The 19,060-nt window shown below is 41.5% G+C and overlaps 2 protein-coding genes across 3 annotated transcripts in view; both read right to left on the bottom strand.

The window, feature by feature from the left end:
- The window catches only part of Mdga2 (MAM domain containing glycosylphosphatidylinositol anchor 2), an 815,899-nt gene extending 805,615 nt beyond the window's left edge, over nt 1-10,284 (bottom strand). For both annotated transcript variants that reach the window (XR_012446173.1, XM_074068038.1), the window contains exon 1: nt 10,067-10,284. Coding sequence is in view for 1 of the 2 variants with exons in the window: in XM_074068038.1 (XP_073924139.1) it covers nt 10,067-10,139 (73 nt within the window). In the remaining variant the exon portion in view is untranslated. The remainder of the gene's footprint in view (nt 1-10,066) is intronic.
- Nucleotides 10,285-10,379: 95 nt separating this feature from the next.
- On the bottom strand, nt 10,380-13,540 carry LOC141421401 (uncharacterized). Its single transcript, XM_074066968.1, has 3 exons — nt 13,532-13,540; nt 11,808-11,891; nt 10,380-11,711 (listed from the first exon to the last, which is right to left on the bottom strand). The coding sequence occupies exons 1-3, from the start codon at nt 13,538-13,540 to the stop codon at nt 10,737-10,739; spliced, it is 1,068 nt and encodes a 355-aa protein (XP_073923069.1). The 3' UTR covers nt 10,380-10,736.
- Nucleotides 13,541-19,060: the final 5,520 nt, after the last annotated feature.

Genomic DNA, 19,060 nt, shown 5'->3' with positions numbered 1-19,060 from the left:
GCACACACACACATACACATGTAGTTAAGATATCTGTATTTACGAATACATGTTAGAGTACAGTACATATATTCTATACGCAATTGTATTTCTACAGTGTGCCTGGGTGTTTGGATATGTGTGTGTGTATTCTTTAATGCTTCTCTGAAAAGGGACAGGTAAGGTTTCATAGCACTACTTGCCATAAGTAAGCTCACAGTTAAGGCATTGATAAGTGTGTTTCAATGAGGACGAAGATGATTTCTGAAATAATATAAGAGTTCCACAGCCAAATCATGTGGAGCAGGAAGAAGACTACTTTCAATGCCAGCTGCCGTAGTTAGAAGAATTGTGACAGTGGGGCAGAGTAAATAAGCAGAGAAGAAGCAGCCTCTGACTAGCAAGGCAGATTATTTTGGGCTCTAGTCCACTGGGAGTTATTCTTGTTTTAGGGAAAGACTGGGAGGTTTCTACACTCCAGTCTTCACAGAGGCAATGCCATTTTGTAATCGACAACCTTGTAGGGAATGGTCTTAATGGAAGTGAGCTGCACCTCCTTTGATAAGTTCATTTAGATGAATCCATGCAAAGAAAGAAAGAATTGTATTAACCAAAGATTGAGCTTTGATTGATTGTAGGCTAAGACAGAAAATTCTTTAAAATGAACATGAGCTCTGTCACAAGGAAAGGATGGTACAGATCAGCATGAAACATGAACCAAAAAAAAAAAAAATGTGAGTCAATGGATTAAGAAAAAGAACGATGGAAAGGGTGAATTCAACTATGATAAATTGTAAGAACTTTTGTAAATGTCACAATGTACTCCAATACAACAATAAGAATAAATAAATAAATAGGACTTGGTGTGGTGGTTCAGACCTGTAATCCCAGCTATGAGGGAGACTGAGATAGGAGAATCAGACTGTGGTCTGACACCAGTCCCAAGCCAAACCTGTGGAATCCCATCTGAAAAATTAACTAAAGCAAAAAAGACTGGGGATGTGGTTCAAATGGTAGAGCACTTGCTTAGCAAGCACAGGCCCTGAATTCCAACTCTAGTACTACCAAAAGGAGAAAAGAAACAGATGAGGAGAATCTCAATAAGGGTATAGAGTAAGCCACAGAAAACAAGGAATGAGTAGAGAAGCAAGATAAATATATCAACTACGCTGCTTCTTGACAATAACTTCACTAACTCTGAGGTATGAGGAAAGACTGACAATGAACTCCAAAAGTACTTGGCAAGTTCATCTATTCATAATACAGAGTCTACTGCATGTATATGCTCACGGCACATTGTTTAAAAAGTTAATATCATTCATTCCACATAATGGAGAAATTTTTCCCAACTAATACTTTTGTTGTCTGTTTACAGTCATGAATAAAGACTAGATGATTTCCACACATGTGCATATTGATATAAATAAGTTTACCCATGACCATAAGGTTTAGATTATACTAATGTTCTTTGGAGCTCTTAAATAAGGGGGAATGCTAGCTTCCAGCAAAAGGAAAACTGCAGGATTGTGTGGGTTGAGAACAGAAGGCAAGCCTTGGGCAGTAGCAACATGTGCACACAAACTACAACACCAAACAGCATCTTAGTGCACATGCTTGTATACATATAGTTTTAAAAACACACCATTTGAGTCATTTCCTACTAGACTTACCTATTAAATGTTTTTTCAGGAAAAAAAAACAAAAAGTTATCTTCTCTTTGCTAATTCCTGGCCCCTTATTCTGTCCTAAAAACTAAATGGCAATCCCATTATGAGGTTCAATTGCTAGAGCATCTGAAGTGTGAGTGTGTGTGTGTGTGTGTGTGTGTTTTAAGAAAAGAGGGGAAGCTCTCCATGCTCTTCCCACTTCTATCCCAGATATAAAAACGCAACTACTCTTTTTAAATTCTTGCTACTGCTTACATTTCCCTTCTACATCAGTTTGTCCTCGTAAGAATTTACTAGATATAGAAACTGAGGGATAGAGATTAAGGTTTTGCCTGAGGTGATACAGTAAAGCAGCAGCTGAACAAGAAGAAAGCCCAACATAACCAACAGTTTCCCACCATATCATGTTGCTTCGCACAGGAAAAATAAACAGTAACAAAAGCGCACACCTTCCTTTTCATGGGGGCAAAGTAAAAAGGACAAAGAACAACATGATGTTTTAAGTCATTCTGGACTTCTGAGCAGTCCATCTTTTTAGCACTCTGAAAAAGCTTTAGAAAGTATTTGACTTTAACTCCAAAGTAGCCACTGTGTAGGTTCCAAGCTTCCCAAGTTTGTTTAGATGTGGGTTGGGTTCAGTGCCCCTCAGGAACTTGAGAAACAACTGTCCTGTTTTTAAACAGGTCCATTGGCTTCATGAACACATGCCAACTCAGAATCTTGGTGGAAAAATAACTGAGCAAGTTCCAGAGCATCATACGATAAAATGTATTTTACAACCTATCCTCTGACTTCTGGAGGAGGACAACATACATTAAAAGGACAGATGTCACTTTCTTTTGGAGTAAGCATTGCAGAAATTACTTATACTTTGTTACATCTCAGGGTTACTTTTTTCTTTCTGCACTATTCCTCCAGCTGTGATCCATATGTAGCAATGGCTTTTCTTTCCTCTTTACTTGTGTTATGGCAACTCAAATTCAAGGCTCAATTCATGCTGTATTCGCTTGTTTTCTGTGACCACAATAACAATTCTAATTGCTTTCTTGCTGAGGAACATGTGTTCCTGTGTTTTTCATAGAACCCTCTTTTGATTTTTCTGTTTAGTTTTAGAATTAAATTTACAATTAAGCACAATTTTTACTATATAATTGTATGACCTATACATAGCAGTTATACATTAACTTGTTGACCAAAGTTAGCTGAACTTTATCTAAATCTGCACAGAATTTCCCATTGGCCACAGTTCTGTAAAGCAGAACATCTATTTTATCTTCCTCAAGTATTTTCTAGCCTTCTCTTCCTCAGTCCACCCCAAGAAATGTATGAACCCAATTCACAGTTAATCAGAAAACCACCAAATTACCCCTACACTTAACCTGTGCCCATCTTTCTTTACATACCTAAATCACACAATTAATAAGAAGGAAAATACTGTTGTTTGCAGCAACAAGAGGCTCTTTTTAAGAACACCTTATCCCTTCATCTTTCCCTTCAGGGGAAAGGAGAAAAATCTCCCTGAAGATGTCCTTCAACCAGGCAGCAGACATTTTTCTTTTTCACTCTGATGCACTTGAGCAAAGTTCTCGTTACTTCAGAAACAAATTATGATTTTGCTGTTTTGCCATTACTTAAAGGGCACATGCATTTTTCTAGTAGCTGTTATTTCTTATTCACCTCTTTCAGATATATCAGCTGCCACACATGCTGTCCACTAGGACTTTGGGACAACTAGATATGAACCAACTCTTCCTCATTTGGGCAGACATGTTTGCATTGGCATAAAATTACTCAATTACTTGTATTGCCCTCATTGTCATTACAACAAAATGGTAATAATTATGTACTTGATCCCGTCTAGCAACCACACAACATCCTTAATATAAATTTGACCATGAACAGAAAAAAAAAACAGATGTCTCCTAGTTTTATGCAAACTTGTAGAGGTAGCATACTAAAAGAGAAATAATAAATTATATGACAATTTTCAACACCTTTCATCTTACCATAATATGTTTTTAAGTGATAAACTTAGACAGGCACCAGTGGTTCACACCTACAATCTTAGGTACTTGGGAGACTGAGAGCAGGAAGATCACAGTTCAAGGACAGTCCGGGCAAATAGTTAGCGAGACCTCACCTCCAAAATAACCAGAGCAAAAATGGACTGGAGATGTGGCTCAATTGGTAGAGCTCCTGCTTTGCAAGTGTGAAGCCAGGAGTTCAAAATCCTGGTCCTACCAAAGAATGAACTGATAACCTTACAGTAAATGTATGTCAGTCCAAAAATATGTTCCTAATGGTTGAAATTATCTTCTGTGACTATAAACCCGTGGGGAAAATATGATTTGGATTGTAAAACAGACATTATCATTTTTACTCAATTCAATCAGTGACATCATCAAGAAAGGAGATAAAGTGTTTTAAAAATAAGATTAGAAATGGTACAGTGTGTTGGAAAAGTAGCAAGAAACTGACACAAGAATTGTTTACATAGGACCAGTGGAAGGTAGTATAGTTAAGTAAGAAAGAAATCAGAGTTGTACCAGTATAAAATAGAAAAAGAATTTAAGTGCATGCCTTCATAATGGACCATGAGAACTTTTGGTAATTTGCAAAAAAAAATCCTTCCAATAAATATGGCTGGATTCTGGATAAAAGAAATTTCACAAACAGCATAGGACCTGTAACTTCCTGACAGAATGGTAAAAACATTTTGTTGGACTGAAGGTTTGGCTCAAGCACGGAACAGCACCTGTTTGCAACCATGAAGCCCTGAGTTCAAACCTCAGTCTCATAAGAAAAAAACCATTGTGTCTAATGTTGCAGGGTCAAAAATTTATTAAATGTATCTGAAAAAAAAATAGGATACATCTTTCTATGAATGTAATCATTTGTTCACTCTACTCTAAGTAACATATTTGTGTTGCCAGTCACTGAAGCAAAGAAATGAAATTTCATTTTGGCGGACTATTCACTTAATAGCAATCATAATGAACATAAAAAAGTTCAGCTATTCATACTTGAAACTTTTTGTATATGCCCCCGAAACACCCAACAAGGAGAGTAGGGAAAAGCTCCCCTTCTTTAATCCCTAGCTGATAGCACAACTTTAGCTGCCAAAGAGCAAAGCTTCAGAGCTCAATTCCAGGATTAGGCTGGGATATGTGGCTGTTTGCAGTTGCCTTTGTGCATTACAAGTTGAGCCCAACTCTTCCAAGACTCCTTCCAAAGCATGAGAAAAAGGCTGGAGAATATGAATAGCAAAACACCTCTGCACTTGGAAAGCAACCCAAGACCACTGTTCCCAACACTGCTTTAATAAGATATAAACAGAACTCATAAGACTTGTGCTATAATTGCATACACATGATCCCTACCAAAATACGGTAAAATAATAAATGTAAAAGAATAAAACTCTTTCATAGAAGTTTTTCCATTCTCTGCTTCTTAAGAAAGGTTTAAGGTGTTCTACAACTATAAAACAAAAATCGTAATACATAAATAAGAATCAGAACCAGAGACAATGCAATTAACAAATCAAGATAAAGGAAAATGCTTTTCTAGAATTATTTTTGTGACATCTATTTACCAGAATTACCTAATCTTTAAGCCTTTACACCTGCCTCCTAATTGTCCAAACCTTAGCACTATCACCGACTTATTTACTATAAAATGATTCCTTGCCCTTGATATATAAGCTGCTCAGTCAAAAGTACTTTTAGCCAGTTTAGAGACTTCCCCAGGGACATAAAGGATAGGAGCAAGTAGCATTGTATAAATAATCTGCCCATTTTACATGTGAAATCTCAGTAACAATCAGCATAAAGAACCTTGAATGGACAAAAAATAATCCCAAAATACAACAGGTGGCCCAGATACTTTTTTGTGGTGATAGTAGCCAAGGTATAGCAATACAAGAGTGTAGGTGAATACAAAGAAGTAGTGGGGTGAAGATTGAGAAGAGAGAAGGTTACAGTTGAATTAGAGCTTCAGATTATTTTTAAGGACATTAATTGAAGCCCTCTAGTCTTCTACAGGTTGACACCCTAAATAAATATGGCTCAGTCAAAAGCAGCTCATCTCATCTCTCCAAATTGGACAAAATTCCAATCAACATGTCTTGAGGTAACATTTCTATGAGGACGGGACATTCTGGGGTTGCCTTTAATGACCAGCTAACCTTCAATAGCAGCCTTATCCTTTTGGATCATCTATCAGATTCAACCCACTCGAGGTCTGAAATTTCTTCCAGATTCTCCTGTCTCACTTATCTCCTTGCTCTCAACTCTACCAACTCATTTCTGTTCAGCCACTGCCTAAGGTGTCATGCTTCAATTGTGTGATATTTGCTGGTATTACTTGAATTGAGTCAATCTAGCCTGCAAATGTGTCAAATACATGTGCTTGATGAAGTTACTCTATTAAATGCTCCTAACACATTCTGGAAGCTATTTTCAGAGAGTGCATTAACTATTTCAGGTCACCAAGTAATGGTGAGGTTTCATTACCACTAAAAGTATCCAGAATTTGATTTTGCCTTTTCATTTGGAGTGTGGATTTGTCTGTGCTAATGCAATCATAAGGTTTTATTAACCTCATTGAGAAACTAACGGCCTGGTTATCAGAAGTTAGAACAAAATGTGGGTCAATGGAGCAATTTTTCAGGAAGCATACACACAGGCAGTTTGTATTCTGACTCCTGATGATATGTCTAAGTCATTATCTTAGACCTAATGAAATGTGAGTACACTAAATTAATAATGTCAAAAATAGATTCCAGGTCATTGTTATAATGTGTTCATGCAAGAAAAAAATTCGAACAAAACTTTGAAATTCCAAGAGCATTTTTGAGAGAATGTTTAATTTAAATTACTTTTTAAAATTTAAGAAAATAGAATATATTACTTAAGAAAGTGAATTATTTTTAAAATGTACACAAATGTCCATTAAACTATTAAGAGATCCACATGACTTTTTATGCTACTCTATTATGAAGGTTTTTGCAATATTTCTTTCAGAAGTGTTTTCAAATAACTTATATAACTGTAATGTCACACCTGATATGAAATGCGTAAAGGAATATACAGAACAAATCACATTTAAAATAATTTTAATGACATCAGAATTATTAGTGAAGGGTAGACAGATGGTTAAATGGCAATTTCCCTTACCTGTCACACCATATATAAATGTTGTCCACTATAGTTAGATTTGCTAAGCAATATCCAAGACAAATGACAATGAGTTCCTAGTTCTATAACAGAAACTTTTAAGTACTGCTCACAGTTGCTAAGATGAGTATATAAAAAAGATTATATTACTCGATGATATAATCATTCATTAAAACAATTATTTTCTATTTACTAAAAATTAATCTGAATTTCATGCTCAGAGTTTTTCAGACAGGATGTGTAATAGTAAAGAGACTGCCTGAGTTACCTAGAAAATGTGTTTAACTTCTTTCTGGACCCAAGATGAAAATGTAAAGAAATAATACCTCATGTGCAGTATGAATGGTTTTACATTTGGTAATTATAGGAAATATATACATTTATAGTAGCCAAGTTCCTATGTTGGTTTCTGAAGTTTCTTTTTAAAATTGCACTGTTTTCAAAATTAATCCTTTCCAAAGATCTTCAAATAAAGTGCTCAAAACACATTTTATAAATTCACATTAAATTTTCTATCTTTATCCTTTGCAATTGACCAATTTTTTTAACTAAATAAAAATAAACCGTTCTCTTCCATATAAATTCTTTAACAAAATGAAAATAAAACTACATTAGTTAACAAAGGACATGATTTCCCAGTCAAGAGAATGAAAGTGAAGACCATGACCATGGTCCTCAGACTTTAGTGTTCATTGCAGTCATCACCTGGGTGATGGACAGAGATTGCTGGATCCCACACTGAGTTTCTGATGCAGACATTCTGGTGGAGGCTCCAGAATCTGCACTTCTAACATGTCCCATAGTGGTGCTGATGTTGATGTTGAAAAATAGGAGCCACACCTTGAGAACCTAACTTCTGTGTTGTGTAAAACAGATTTGAAAAGTAATACATAAATGTTTTATTTTCACTCACTTAATAGCTGTGACATTCACTGTGGCCAGGGATGCTGATTAATATTTTTCACAGAAAGCTAATTCTATTCCAAGGTAAGTGTCTAACAGCCACACGCACATTAAAACAAAACAACCACCATCTTCATTATAACAACCAGTACATTAGTGCAGCAGCCTTCTCTTTTATTGATAAGTGACGTGGGCACAGGATTATTTTCACTATTATTTTGATTCCTAGTTATCTCCATTGCTAAACCTTACCCTTTTTCCTCTGCCCAAAAGATTTGCCCAGACTAACAATCCCAAAGACCAAAAGTGACAGGAAGATGGAACTATCCCTTTCTAATCCTTATAGTTCCAGTATTACACACTCCTCCCAATCTTTCTCACTACTCATTACCCCCTCACTTCTCATAACCCCACACACACACACACACACACACACACACACACAGGTAAAAAGCAAAACAAAAACTTCTTTTAGCTGGGATGATCTTAACCAATTAGAAAAAAGTACAAACTTGGACAAGGAGTGAGAGGAATTCAGACTGCCCCAGCCTAAGGAACAGCACATTGAGGAAGCTTTATCTCCAGCAGTCTTCACCCCTTCTCAGATTCTCTCAACTGCTCAGGGACAAAAGTCCAGCAGAGTCTCCAGAGCATGAAGTGAATTCCTGCTCTTTTCGGCCCCACCCGCTGCTGTCAGTCAAGCTCTTAGGAGACTCCGCATCTCTCTACAGCACTCAAGCACCAGGCAACCCACACCCACCACAACCGCCCCGGGTGTTAAAGGCTCTGCAGCCGCCAGGCAAGTTGCTCTCCTTTGGAAAGGCGGAGGTGGGAGAGGGGAAATAAATGCTTTGTGGTGGGAGAAAGTGAAGGTTTCCTAACTCAAGCCAAGGATGAAATTTGGAAGACAGAAGAGGGGGGGAGCAGATGGAGCACTAGCAGAACCAGAGCTCTCCGCTGGGGACCACCCCTTTCTGCTCCCAGCACTGCTCAGCCAAGGCCGAACCCACAGAAGAGAGTAAAGGCTGGGATGCATCACCGCATTCACCCTCAAACATCGGCCCACTGCGCACTACACGCTCCCTGAGAGTTTGAAGACTCAAGGTTCAGAAGGGAAGCGGTGACAACTCCGCAGTCAGTTCTAGGGTCTGCAAGGAATGTTCTGATTGTTCCACAAATATGCATGCTTTTTGGCCCTGGGGTAGCCAATGACCTACCTCTGCAGGGCCGAGTTCCAAATCCTAGAGTGAGACCAAAGGCTATGTGAGTTGGTTTTCCAGCAAACATTCGATGAATATTGGCCCTGCTGGAGTGGAGAGTGAGGGGGATGTCCTGCGGCACGCGAGTCTGCCTGCTGTCCCTTCTAGTTTCACCCTTTAACCTTAACCTCCCAATACATCTTGAGACCACAAAAGTTCTTTTTTCGTTTGCGGCACTGCCTGATTGTCCCAGAAGACTCATATTTCAGCCCACTATTACTGGGCGCAAAGGGGTGTGTGTGTGTAATGCCTAACACCAAAGGCTGACAGGCAAGGTAATCTGGATTTGCTTTTTGAGAACTTCAAAAACCCTTCAATTAATGGGTTCACCTTTCTCTGGGTCCTAAACCAGGCGGATTTGGGTTTTCTGGAAAAAAGCTGAGACTGTGGTAGGGGTGTCCTGCTCTGGAGCCGAGACGTGGATCTGGCCATCCGTTCATTCATGCATTTGCTCATCCATTCACACAAACATGTCCCTTAATTGTGTCTGGCACTGAGAAATCTTGCCTGATATTTCTCCTCCCCAAGTCAGTGCTCATGGCAACGGTTGGTGCAGAACGCAACTCAACTGTCACCCCACTTCCTGAGCCAGAAAAATCAAGTCATGTAGGCATTCACAGAAAAAGAAAAAGGTGGAAAGGAGGAGGGGGCGAGCGGAGGGATGGCGCGGAGAGGAGTGAGGAGTCTTAACGGGGGTCAAATTCCAGGTTTCTCTTTGGAGGAAACCGCCGCGGCACTGACACCGTGGCATGCAAGGGGCCAAACTATTATTAAATCAAAGACTGCTAGAGCTCAGCTCGTATCCCCCGCGGGGATAAATCAAGTACAAAGCCACTCGTTCGCACGAGTGAGATGCTGTCGCTTCGACCCAACTCCGAGCCCTAATAGAAGAGCCAGGAAAGCCGCTCACAGCCCAATCCGCAGCGCGCTCGCTGCCTCCTTATCGCTCCCAATAACGTGATGAAGTGTAAATCAAATGCCACGCCGGGAGGGGCTCCGGAAGGGCGCGAGCAGTGCATTTTAGCTCACCAGCCTATCTTGCCTAACAATCACAAGGTCACAATAGCGTCGCGATTCCACTCACCGTACACTCCTTGGCCAGAGATCCCCTCCAGGAGGACTGTCAGTAGCCACACGAGACCGTACACTAAATCCATCTTCACGTGAACATGAACATATCCAGCCCAGGGGGGACGTAGTGGGACCTTCCGGAGGCCGGCGGCTAGCCTGGCGCGCTCCACTCGCTCCCGGGCCGAGTCGAGGTGCCCGGGAACCGCTAGCCGAAGGAGGAAGCGCCGTCTGTCCGTCCTTCCCCGGCGGCGGCCGCGAGCGAAGCGCAGGAGCCCCTCACACCCCACACTCACACACACACACACACACACACACACACGCACACGCACACGCACACGCACACTTCCACTACACAATACCCTCACACTCACACGCACGCCGCACTCACACCGGGCGCCTGAGAAAATCGCAGACGCCGGGGAGGAGCAGGGGGCGGTGATGGGAAAAGGAGCAGTGAGGCCAAGTGTTCGTCAGGGGAGCGGGCTCCAGTCTCCGCAGCGCCAGCAGCGACGGAGTACTGGACTGGCGGCGGTGGCGGGCAGGGGACCGGGGATACCTCGCGGTATGAGCCTGGCTTGGGCAGCCGAGAAGCAGGAAGTGGCCTCTGACCCGGGGCACAGAGCAGGGCTTTCTCGCCTGGGTTCGCCTTTACAAAGTAACTCGGGAAGGTCCCCAGAGGAGCGTCAAGCAGCGGCAGCGGCCCGCCCGCCCGCAGTCCGGAGCCCCCAGCCCTGCTGTCTTGCCTTCCCCCATTCCATCAGTTGCCATTGCAACGCCAATCCTGTTACACGATACAGACTCGCATCGCAGAGCCAGGAGAGGAAGAAGAGGAGGAAGAGGAGGAGTGGGGCTGGGGAAACGAGGATAGGGAGAAGGGGAAGGGAGGAGGGGAGATAAGGAGGAGGAGAGGGTCCAACGGGGAGCGGAGTGTGCGTCTGGAGCTCTCTCAGGCACCAGCCCCAGCCTCTGCCAACACCGCCACCGCTCTCCAAAATAGCCTTTCGCGCCCCGCCAACGAAGAGGGTGCTCTGACCGGCCGCACCAATTCCAGAAGCCGAAAGCAGAGTCCAGGCACCGTCACTTGCAAGAGAAGGAGACTGCCAAGCAGAGAAGCGATCCGCACACACGTCTACGCGTGCCCACCGGCACTGCGCGCGTTCTCTATGCTTCCGCGCCGCCCCCGCCAGGTGGAGGGGTGGGGGCGGCCGGGACTGGCGGGAGTTTAGAGGAGGGAGCCGCAGAAGGGGTTCCCCGCTGGGGCTAACGGAGTGCAGGCATCCAGAGATGAACAGGGGAGCGGCTGCCTGCGCAGGGCACCCAGCTGGGGGGGCCGCCGCTCGGGCCGCAGTTGCAGCAGAGGTGCCCAGGCTGGGCGGCGGAGCGCCCGGGTCCCGACGCTGGCCGGAATCCTTGGGTTTGCGCGGGGGTGCGCGCCGCGGAAGCGAAAGGAGGGAGTTGGAGGAGAGGGCGAAGCGGCGATCGCGGAGCGCAGGCGGACGGGCTGCCGGAGAGGGAGGCTGTGTGTGGTCACGTTGTGCGCTACGTGCTGAAGCGCGAGCTGCTAGCCGCAGCCGGGCGACGTCAAAGCCGGGTGCGCGGCTCTGCCGCCTTCCTCCGCGCCTCTTCTGCCTCCTCTGCTCCTGCTTGGCTCTGCCTTTCTGTGTCAGCCGAGTAGCTCATCAGTATGGACTGCGCCGAGAGGCTCTGCGAGGCGGCAGCATCAGGCCTCCAGCCTACCCCTCCAAGGCCCTTGCCTGGCTCTCCCGGAGCTCCGCGGGGGCGAGTGCCCGTGATTTGTTTCTGGTGTCGCGGTTTGCGTTTGCCCGCCGAAGGGTCAGCTACCACCTTAGACTTGCGGTAATTACATGACACGCTTTACCCCTCCCGCCGTCCAAGGTCTTCCAGGATCTGTTCTGCTTGGCTAGAGGGCAGAACAGGCCACAGCTCTTGGAAGCGGCATGGTTTCCTCTCCATTTCTGTCATTTTTAGTGGAACTATGGTCATCACAACAGATGAAGACTTTGGCAGGAGGAGGAGCACTAGGAGTCAGAGATCAGTTTATTTTATATGTAATGTTTCGTAAAGTTAACTGCTTGGAAAATCTTTTCCTTTTTGTGAAAGACAGGCTCTTTCATTGAGGGCAGAGCTGGCTCTGTTTGAGAAGCTTAAAAAATTCATGATTACAAAAACCCAAACCATGTTTAATTTACATTAGAACAGGTCGGGAACTAATTCGTCAAAATTAGTATGGAAAATCTGGGAACATAGGAGTGGCTGTGATTTGTTTCGATTTGTTTCTATAATCAAAATAATTAATGTTTGCTGTACATAGTCCACTTTGTTGACCGTATTTTTCCCTGTTCAAACACGGTAGGGAAGTGACTGAAATGGTTAAAAAAAAACGTGCATTTATACATGAGTTACAGAAGTAATTGCTGTAGAAAATCTGGAGCACAGTATTCATTTATCCGTCCCTATAATACACTGGCATAACACACTGCAGTTCCCTCTCTTTTTTGCTGTGCTTCTGCTGGGGGGGAGGGACCCTGAGCTCTAGAATATGGATAGCTGTCAGTATTTCTACCCAGGTCCTTTTGCTCACTTAAGTGAATTGTGCATATGATTTTTACTGGGTGTGAGGTTGTGCTTACCCTCTGAGTTACAAGATGTGAGGAGGAACCAAGCATTTTGAGAGGGTCCCAAAGGGTGACTCACAGTGTTGAGAAACCCTTACTTAGGAGATGCCACCTTCACTAGATGGAATGAAGAATCACTCTACAAACAAAACTCAATGTGTGGCATTTCTGAAAGGATATTTCTGAAGCTCACTCACTGGTCACCTATGGGGGAAGTTTTCTCTTAGGACTCTGTCTTTTATATGTAGATTATTCTGCAGCACAGAATCTACATGAAGCTGCAACACAGCAGCTTCATGGGGCTGCATCTAGTCTCTCAGATGGAAGCTCAGAATGTAGACACTCAGAACATTCCTTGTTTGGAGTCTTTTTTGTTTGGATTTTTTTTTGTTTGGAATTTTTTTATCATGTACTGAAGTATTGCTTCCCTGCCATATTTGTACCAGCCTTTTAAACTCTGAGTATTTCAGTACTCAAGATTGGAATATTTTAATCACTCCAAAAGTGAGGGTCTCACATTAACAAAGAAACCCAGACAGACTAAATGTGGACACCCAGTGTGGTTTACTCTTCTTAACCTTGAGCATTAGGACATAAGTTTCAGGAAATACAGAGATTTATTTTCTTTATAATGCGTATCTCTGCAGAGGGAAGAACCATCACCATGGAGCGTGCCCTCAACAATTCCCAAGTGAAATATTTGGAGTTTGGAGAAAATTTGGAGAAACTCAGTCATTTTTCTATTTATTTCAGTTGTAGTTGAAATTAAAGTTGACAGAACAGCCATGTGCTCCCACTATGTGCTAGGCGTTATCCTGAATATCATACATTTAAGGACTTACAAGAGTCATGGTTCCTTCCTTCAAGAAACACACATGATAATGGGTCAACACATGCACCATTACTTCTACTGACATAAGTGCTACAAACAAAGTCCTAGTACAGAGTGGGACACACTTTGCATGGAATATTTATTTAGATTATACAACAGTGATAAGAAAAATTGCACTTAATTGAATAGGGGTATTTCTCTTTATGAAAATACATAGATCACATATGAAATAATTGACCACTTTAATCAACCAAGATATTATTTTATTCTTGGAATTCACCATGTTTTAGGCTGCATTGACCAAACAGGCATGATGTTTGTAGCCACAACTTAGCAATGGCTATTGAAGGCCTCCAGGTGGTGAGCCTGAGCTGAACCTTAAAGACAGTCAAAAGATGACTGAAAAAGAGAGAAGAGGAGGTGCTCTAAATATTAGCCCCAGAGACTGTTAGGGAATCAGACCCAGGTCACTGTATGTGACCCAATTAAATCAGTTACCTACAGAAGTAATGCAAATAACTTCAGAGACCACCAGTTTCTTGCATTTGTACACTGAATGTGGGTGTTACATGGAGCATAGCACTTTAAGCAATCCCATATTGCATTCGTACCAGGATCCACTCAGAAGTATTCTTCTAAACCAGGCATGGTAGTACACATCTATAATCTCATCCACATGGGAGGTGGAGGCAGAAGGACCACAAATTCCAGATCACCCCATACAAAAGTGTCCCTGAGATGATCTAAAAAAAGACAAAATAAAAACAAAAGGGCTAAGATGTAGCTCAAGTTATAAGAGTGCTTGACTAACATGTTGCAAGGTCCTGGGGTCAACTCCTAGTACCAAAAAGAAAAAAGTACATTAAAGAGCATTCTTCTGTTTCTAACATGTGCAATGGTGGACACTATCATTTGTGATGACAGGTCATGAAAATTTAGGGGCTCTTCTCTGACATCTAGTCTTATCTTATCCACCTGTTATACTTTTATTGACTATAGTTTCACTTAAAATTTCTACCTTTTTTTCTAGCATAAGCATGTTTCTCCCTAAGAAGCATGGAAGAGGGTGGGTTATGGAGAGGGAGTCACATACCCACTCAAGATTATAGTGCAGAAATGAGATATAGTTGAGTAGGCAAATTCAGAAGACAGAGTATCAATGACAAGTCTGTCTTTTCTTTCCAATCTAGCCTTTACTGCAGCACAAATACCAGGTCTTATATGTCATTTACAGCTACTTTCTACTTCCCTGCCAGTCATTAAATCACACAGACTCCCTTCCCTGATATTGCTTGGCCAGATTGCAAAAGCAAACAAGACCGTGAAAATCATTAGTGATATCCAGGTAATCTCTTGGGAATTCTATATGCTGAAGTTTTATTCCACAATTCCTTATGTTTGCTGTGCTTTCTTGGTCACAGATTCCTGGCCCATATTACAACTTTCTGAGACCACAGTCCTTCCTGATTCATACCTTGGTTAGCTGTACATCTTAACCCCACACTTAGATGAACCTTTTGACCTCTGCCCAAAGTATCAGATCTTTTAAAGGAAACTCAGATTACAATAGAATTGGATAAAACCCCAACATTGGAACCACTCCTGTAGTGCAAAAAAAACTTCTGGAAAATTTCTTCTAGCCTAATCCATGTCCACCTAGTTTTGTTTCCTCTTACTTAATAATAACATCTAACATGCAAACTTAGAAGTCTAGGCAGCATCACATAGAACAGGCTATTTCACATGGCAAAGGAGAGACATGAAGCACAGAATTGCCTTGGAGATTCTAGGTGCTGGTTGTTTACAAAAGGCAAGCAGGGGGCAGTTGCTCCTAAGCAGTGAAATGCAAACACTGGTGTTAAGTGTAAGGATTTAGTTTGGGGAAACAAGATTGTCCCTCCACAGTGCATTCTCCACAGTGAGAATGACAATGGGAATGAGAAAACTAGTTGGTTAAATTAGAAACATGAAGCAAGTCATGTCCCCATTGTATGGACTGAGAGAACTTAAAGAGAGACACTCAATTTGAGGATGCATTAAAATACACATAGAATAATCCCTGGATGTAGTAAAGCCAGGGTCTAAATAGAAAGGGAGGTGGTCATAAGCAGAATGTATTGATGCTCTTCTGAGAGGACGACAAGGTAATCTGTAACCAGATGATGGGGCTAAGATCTCAGATATGTTGTGGCTGTCACTGAGGAAGATCTGACCAACTGAGGAAAGTAGTAGCAGAAACAGAACATGAGGCAAGAGCTTTGGTTTTTGTGATAGTCTACCTTCAGCTTAAAAGTAGAACCATGTTTCTGAGAGTTTTCACTTGTTTAGTAAAATGAATCCTCTTTAATATGCCCTACTTCTTTGAAGCCAAACGTGCAGGTCCTCAGTTCTAGACCTCCAGAATATTGAAGAGTTCTATACCAGTTTATTGAATCCATAATTAAAAACCTACCCTTAGCTATTATAACCTTGGTAATTTTGGTAGCCTGTCCTAGATTTGTTCTTATTATTGCATGTCTCCTTTGAACTTTCAAAATCTGACATTATTTCATGAATGGACAGAAGGCTGATTTGTTCCCAAGTAGATGTTCAGAGCAGTGCAGTATAACACAGTAGGTAAACATCAGAGCTATGTTATCACACTGCCCTAGGCTTGAATCATTGGTGTCAGTGTGACCTTGACATCTTCTGTATCCAATAAAGCAAAAAGACCTAAAGGTTACTTAAGAGTTTTAAATAAAATAATAAACTAAGACACTATGCATAGCTCAGAACCGGGCCCATCATGCTTAGGTAATATAATAATTATCTTTGCTTTTAATACTTTTTTGGTACTACTTGTTTGTTGTAACACAATATTTACATATGGAGTTAATAACTTGATTGGTTTCCATTTGGGGCTTAGCTATCAGCTTAGTTAGTATAACTTTAGTTATACAAGTATGGTGAAGCATTGCTTTACTTGCTTTCATTCAAAGTTCATCTGCCCTATTTCTGTACAGTCACTTTGAATTCTGAAGTCTTTTTACAGTTTGCCTGGAAGAGTTTGTTGTTAAGTACTTAGGAAAAGCTTAATATCTTCTGAAAACTTTGAAAATTTGAGAGTACAATTCTGTTTCAAGATATTTTTTTTAATTGCTGCATTCCTGGCTGTATCCTTAGAGAACTGTACACCTTAAATATGAATGCAGAGATGCTCTTGCAGGTCATTATGCTTCGTTTGTTACCTTCAAAACTTGGAATGAAGGTATGCTCATACTTCTAGATCCAATAGACCAGATTAAGTTAGATTAGACATTTTCTGTTGAAAATATAAAGAAATCTACCATTTCTGATGAATGAGAGATTTGATTAGCCCACAGACAAGACAGGACTAAAAGAGAGTTGAACAAAAATTATCCACTAGATTCTACATTTATAGCAATTTACAAATGTGCATGTTATAAGAAATAAAGGGAAAGAAATTTGGGTCCTAGCCAGATGATGGGTTTGAAATTTGCCACCACAACACATATTTATAGAAATGCAATTTTTGACATTCTCTATAATTAAATTCAACCTGCTAAGGAGCTATTCATATCAGCTAATGGTTAGAAAAGGTGCAAAAGAAACAATCTCTTGTGGTCTTAAGTTTCTTTTATATGATCACCAGTTTTTCTGGGTTCTCTCACACATTCTTTCCTTACCCTTACCTGAAGAGTACTGGTTCATGCTTTCTCCTATAATGGGAAGGTGTGTGCTTTCCACCCAGTACTGAGGGTCTCTGCTTGTTATGCGAGTGAGTGTCTTATCACCTCCCTTGCTGCATCCACAGCTCACATCCTCACCCACTGCCTTAGAGTCAGAAGAACTCAGTGCCTCCTCTTCACTAACTCATTCTCCTCTGGGACCACCTCAAAGTTTTGGATCTCCCAGAGGCTACTTACATTTTCTCTTTGCCTGAATGTTCCATGCTGACATTTTAATTCTTTGGAGATTCCTTGGTTTGTACTCTTTGAGGCACTTTCATCAAAGTGAAAGTAAGATTAAAATAAATTAAACTTGCTATACAATGGAATTCTTAGTGTATTGTAAGTGTATATGTTTGTCTTCTAATTCTGCTGTCTCCTCTCTTTATCTCTTTCTCTCTCTCCTTCCCTCTCTTCTTCCCTATGTGCCCCCCTCTTCCCTTGCACCCTTCATCACCCCCTTAAACCTCACACTACAAGCCTCATGCCAGGGCATAAGAGTTTTCACCTTCCTTTCAAAGAGAAAAAATGGACTTTAATGCATTCTGCCATTCTGCCTACTGTCTGGTTTATAGTAAAACTGCTGGAGTTTGAATCCTCCAAGCTAAAGCTTAGTGGTTTAGCTTGGGTCTGGGAGTTCCCAAAAGACTTTTTCTCTCATATGTCTGACATTTCCTTTTTCTTGGTTTCTGCCCTTTCCCTGAAGGGATGTCACCTTCAATAAATGTGCAGCTCTAAAGAGGCAAGAATTATAGGGAATCAGACATAAACTGAACATAGAATAATTTTTCAGAATATTGGTTATAGTTGCATGGTCCAACCCTCTGTAAATAAGTTAGCAGGGTGGTAGGACCAGGAACTTAGACATGGCCTGAGAAAGCAAACCTTTGTTATGGGAGCTCGGGAACAAATCAAAGTATTACAAGGCGGGGGTGGGAGAAGTCTAAGAAAATCAGTGAAATGAAGTACCTTTAAGGAAGGGAAAGACTTGTGGGCAAAAAAAATTGATAATTAGTAGGCAAAGGTAAGACCAGACAGATAAACAGAGTCATCCAATGTGAATCAATAAAGTAGAGTACAAATTAGACAAGAAGAAGAGATATAGCAGGAGTTGTACCAGGTTGGAGAACATCCCCCAAAAATCACATCCTTCCCAGAACCTCAGAACTTGACTTTATTTGGAAATAAGATATTAGCAGATTAGTTAAGATGACCCCATACTGGATATCAGAGCCCTAAATCTAATATGACTGGTGTCTTTGTAAGATGGTGGGCTATTTGTGTAACTGTAGCTTTGATTCCCAGCATGACTAAAACAAAGCAAGGCAAAAGCAAAACAGATAAACACAGAAGAAAATGATATTTGACAACAGAGGCAGAGATTGAAGTGATAGGTCTTCAAGTTAAGGAACATAAAAGATTATTAACAACACCAGAGGCTAAGAGAAGGACATGGAACACTTTCTCCCTGGGGCCTCCAAAGAACACATGCCTCTGCCAGTACCTTGACTTCAGATACCTAGTTTAGGTGTCAGAACTGCAGGAGAGTAAACTGCTTTTATTTTAAGCCACCTAGTTTAAGGTACTTTGTTACAGCATTCCTAAGAAACTAATTTAGAAACTCACATTTACCCTTTGGGTGAGTTCACAGAGGATATTTGGCTGAGACCTCTAGAGCCTCTTTCCAACATCCTTGTTTTGGGGGAATTTTCCTTTAAATAGTTTAAATCACACTTCCCTAGCATTGCCAAATCAGATATCCTCAGTAGCACTTGAGTTTCCACATCTATAAAATATACCCCTTATTTCAG

This window comes from Castor canadensis, chromosome 3, assembly GCF_047511655.1.
Source record: "Castor canadensis chromosome 3, mCasCan1.hap1v2, whole genome shotgun sequence".
Classification (NCBI taxonomy): Eukaryota; Metazoa; Chordata; class Mammalia; order Rodentia; family Castoridae; genus Castor; species Castor canadensis.
This window is presented reverse-complemented; position numbering and strand designations above follow the sequence as displayed.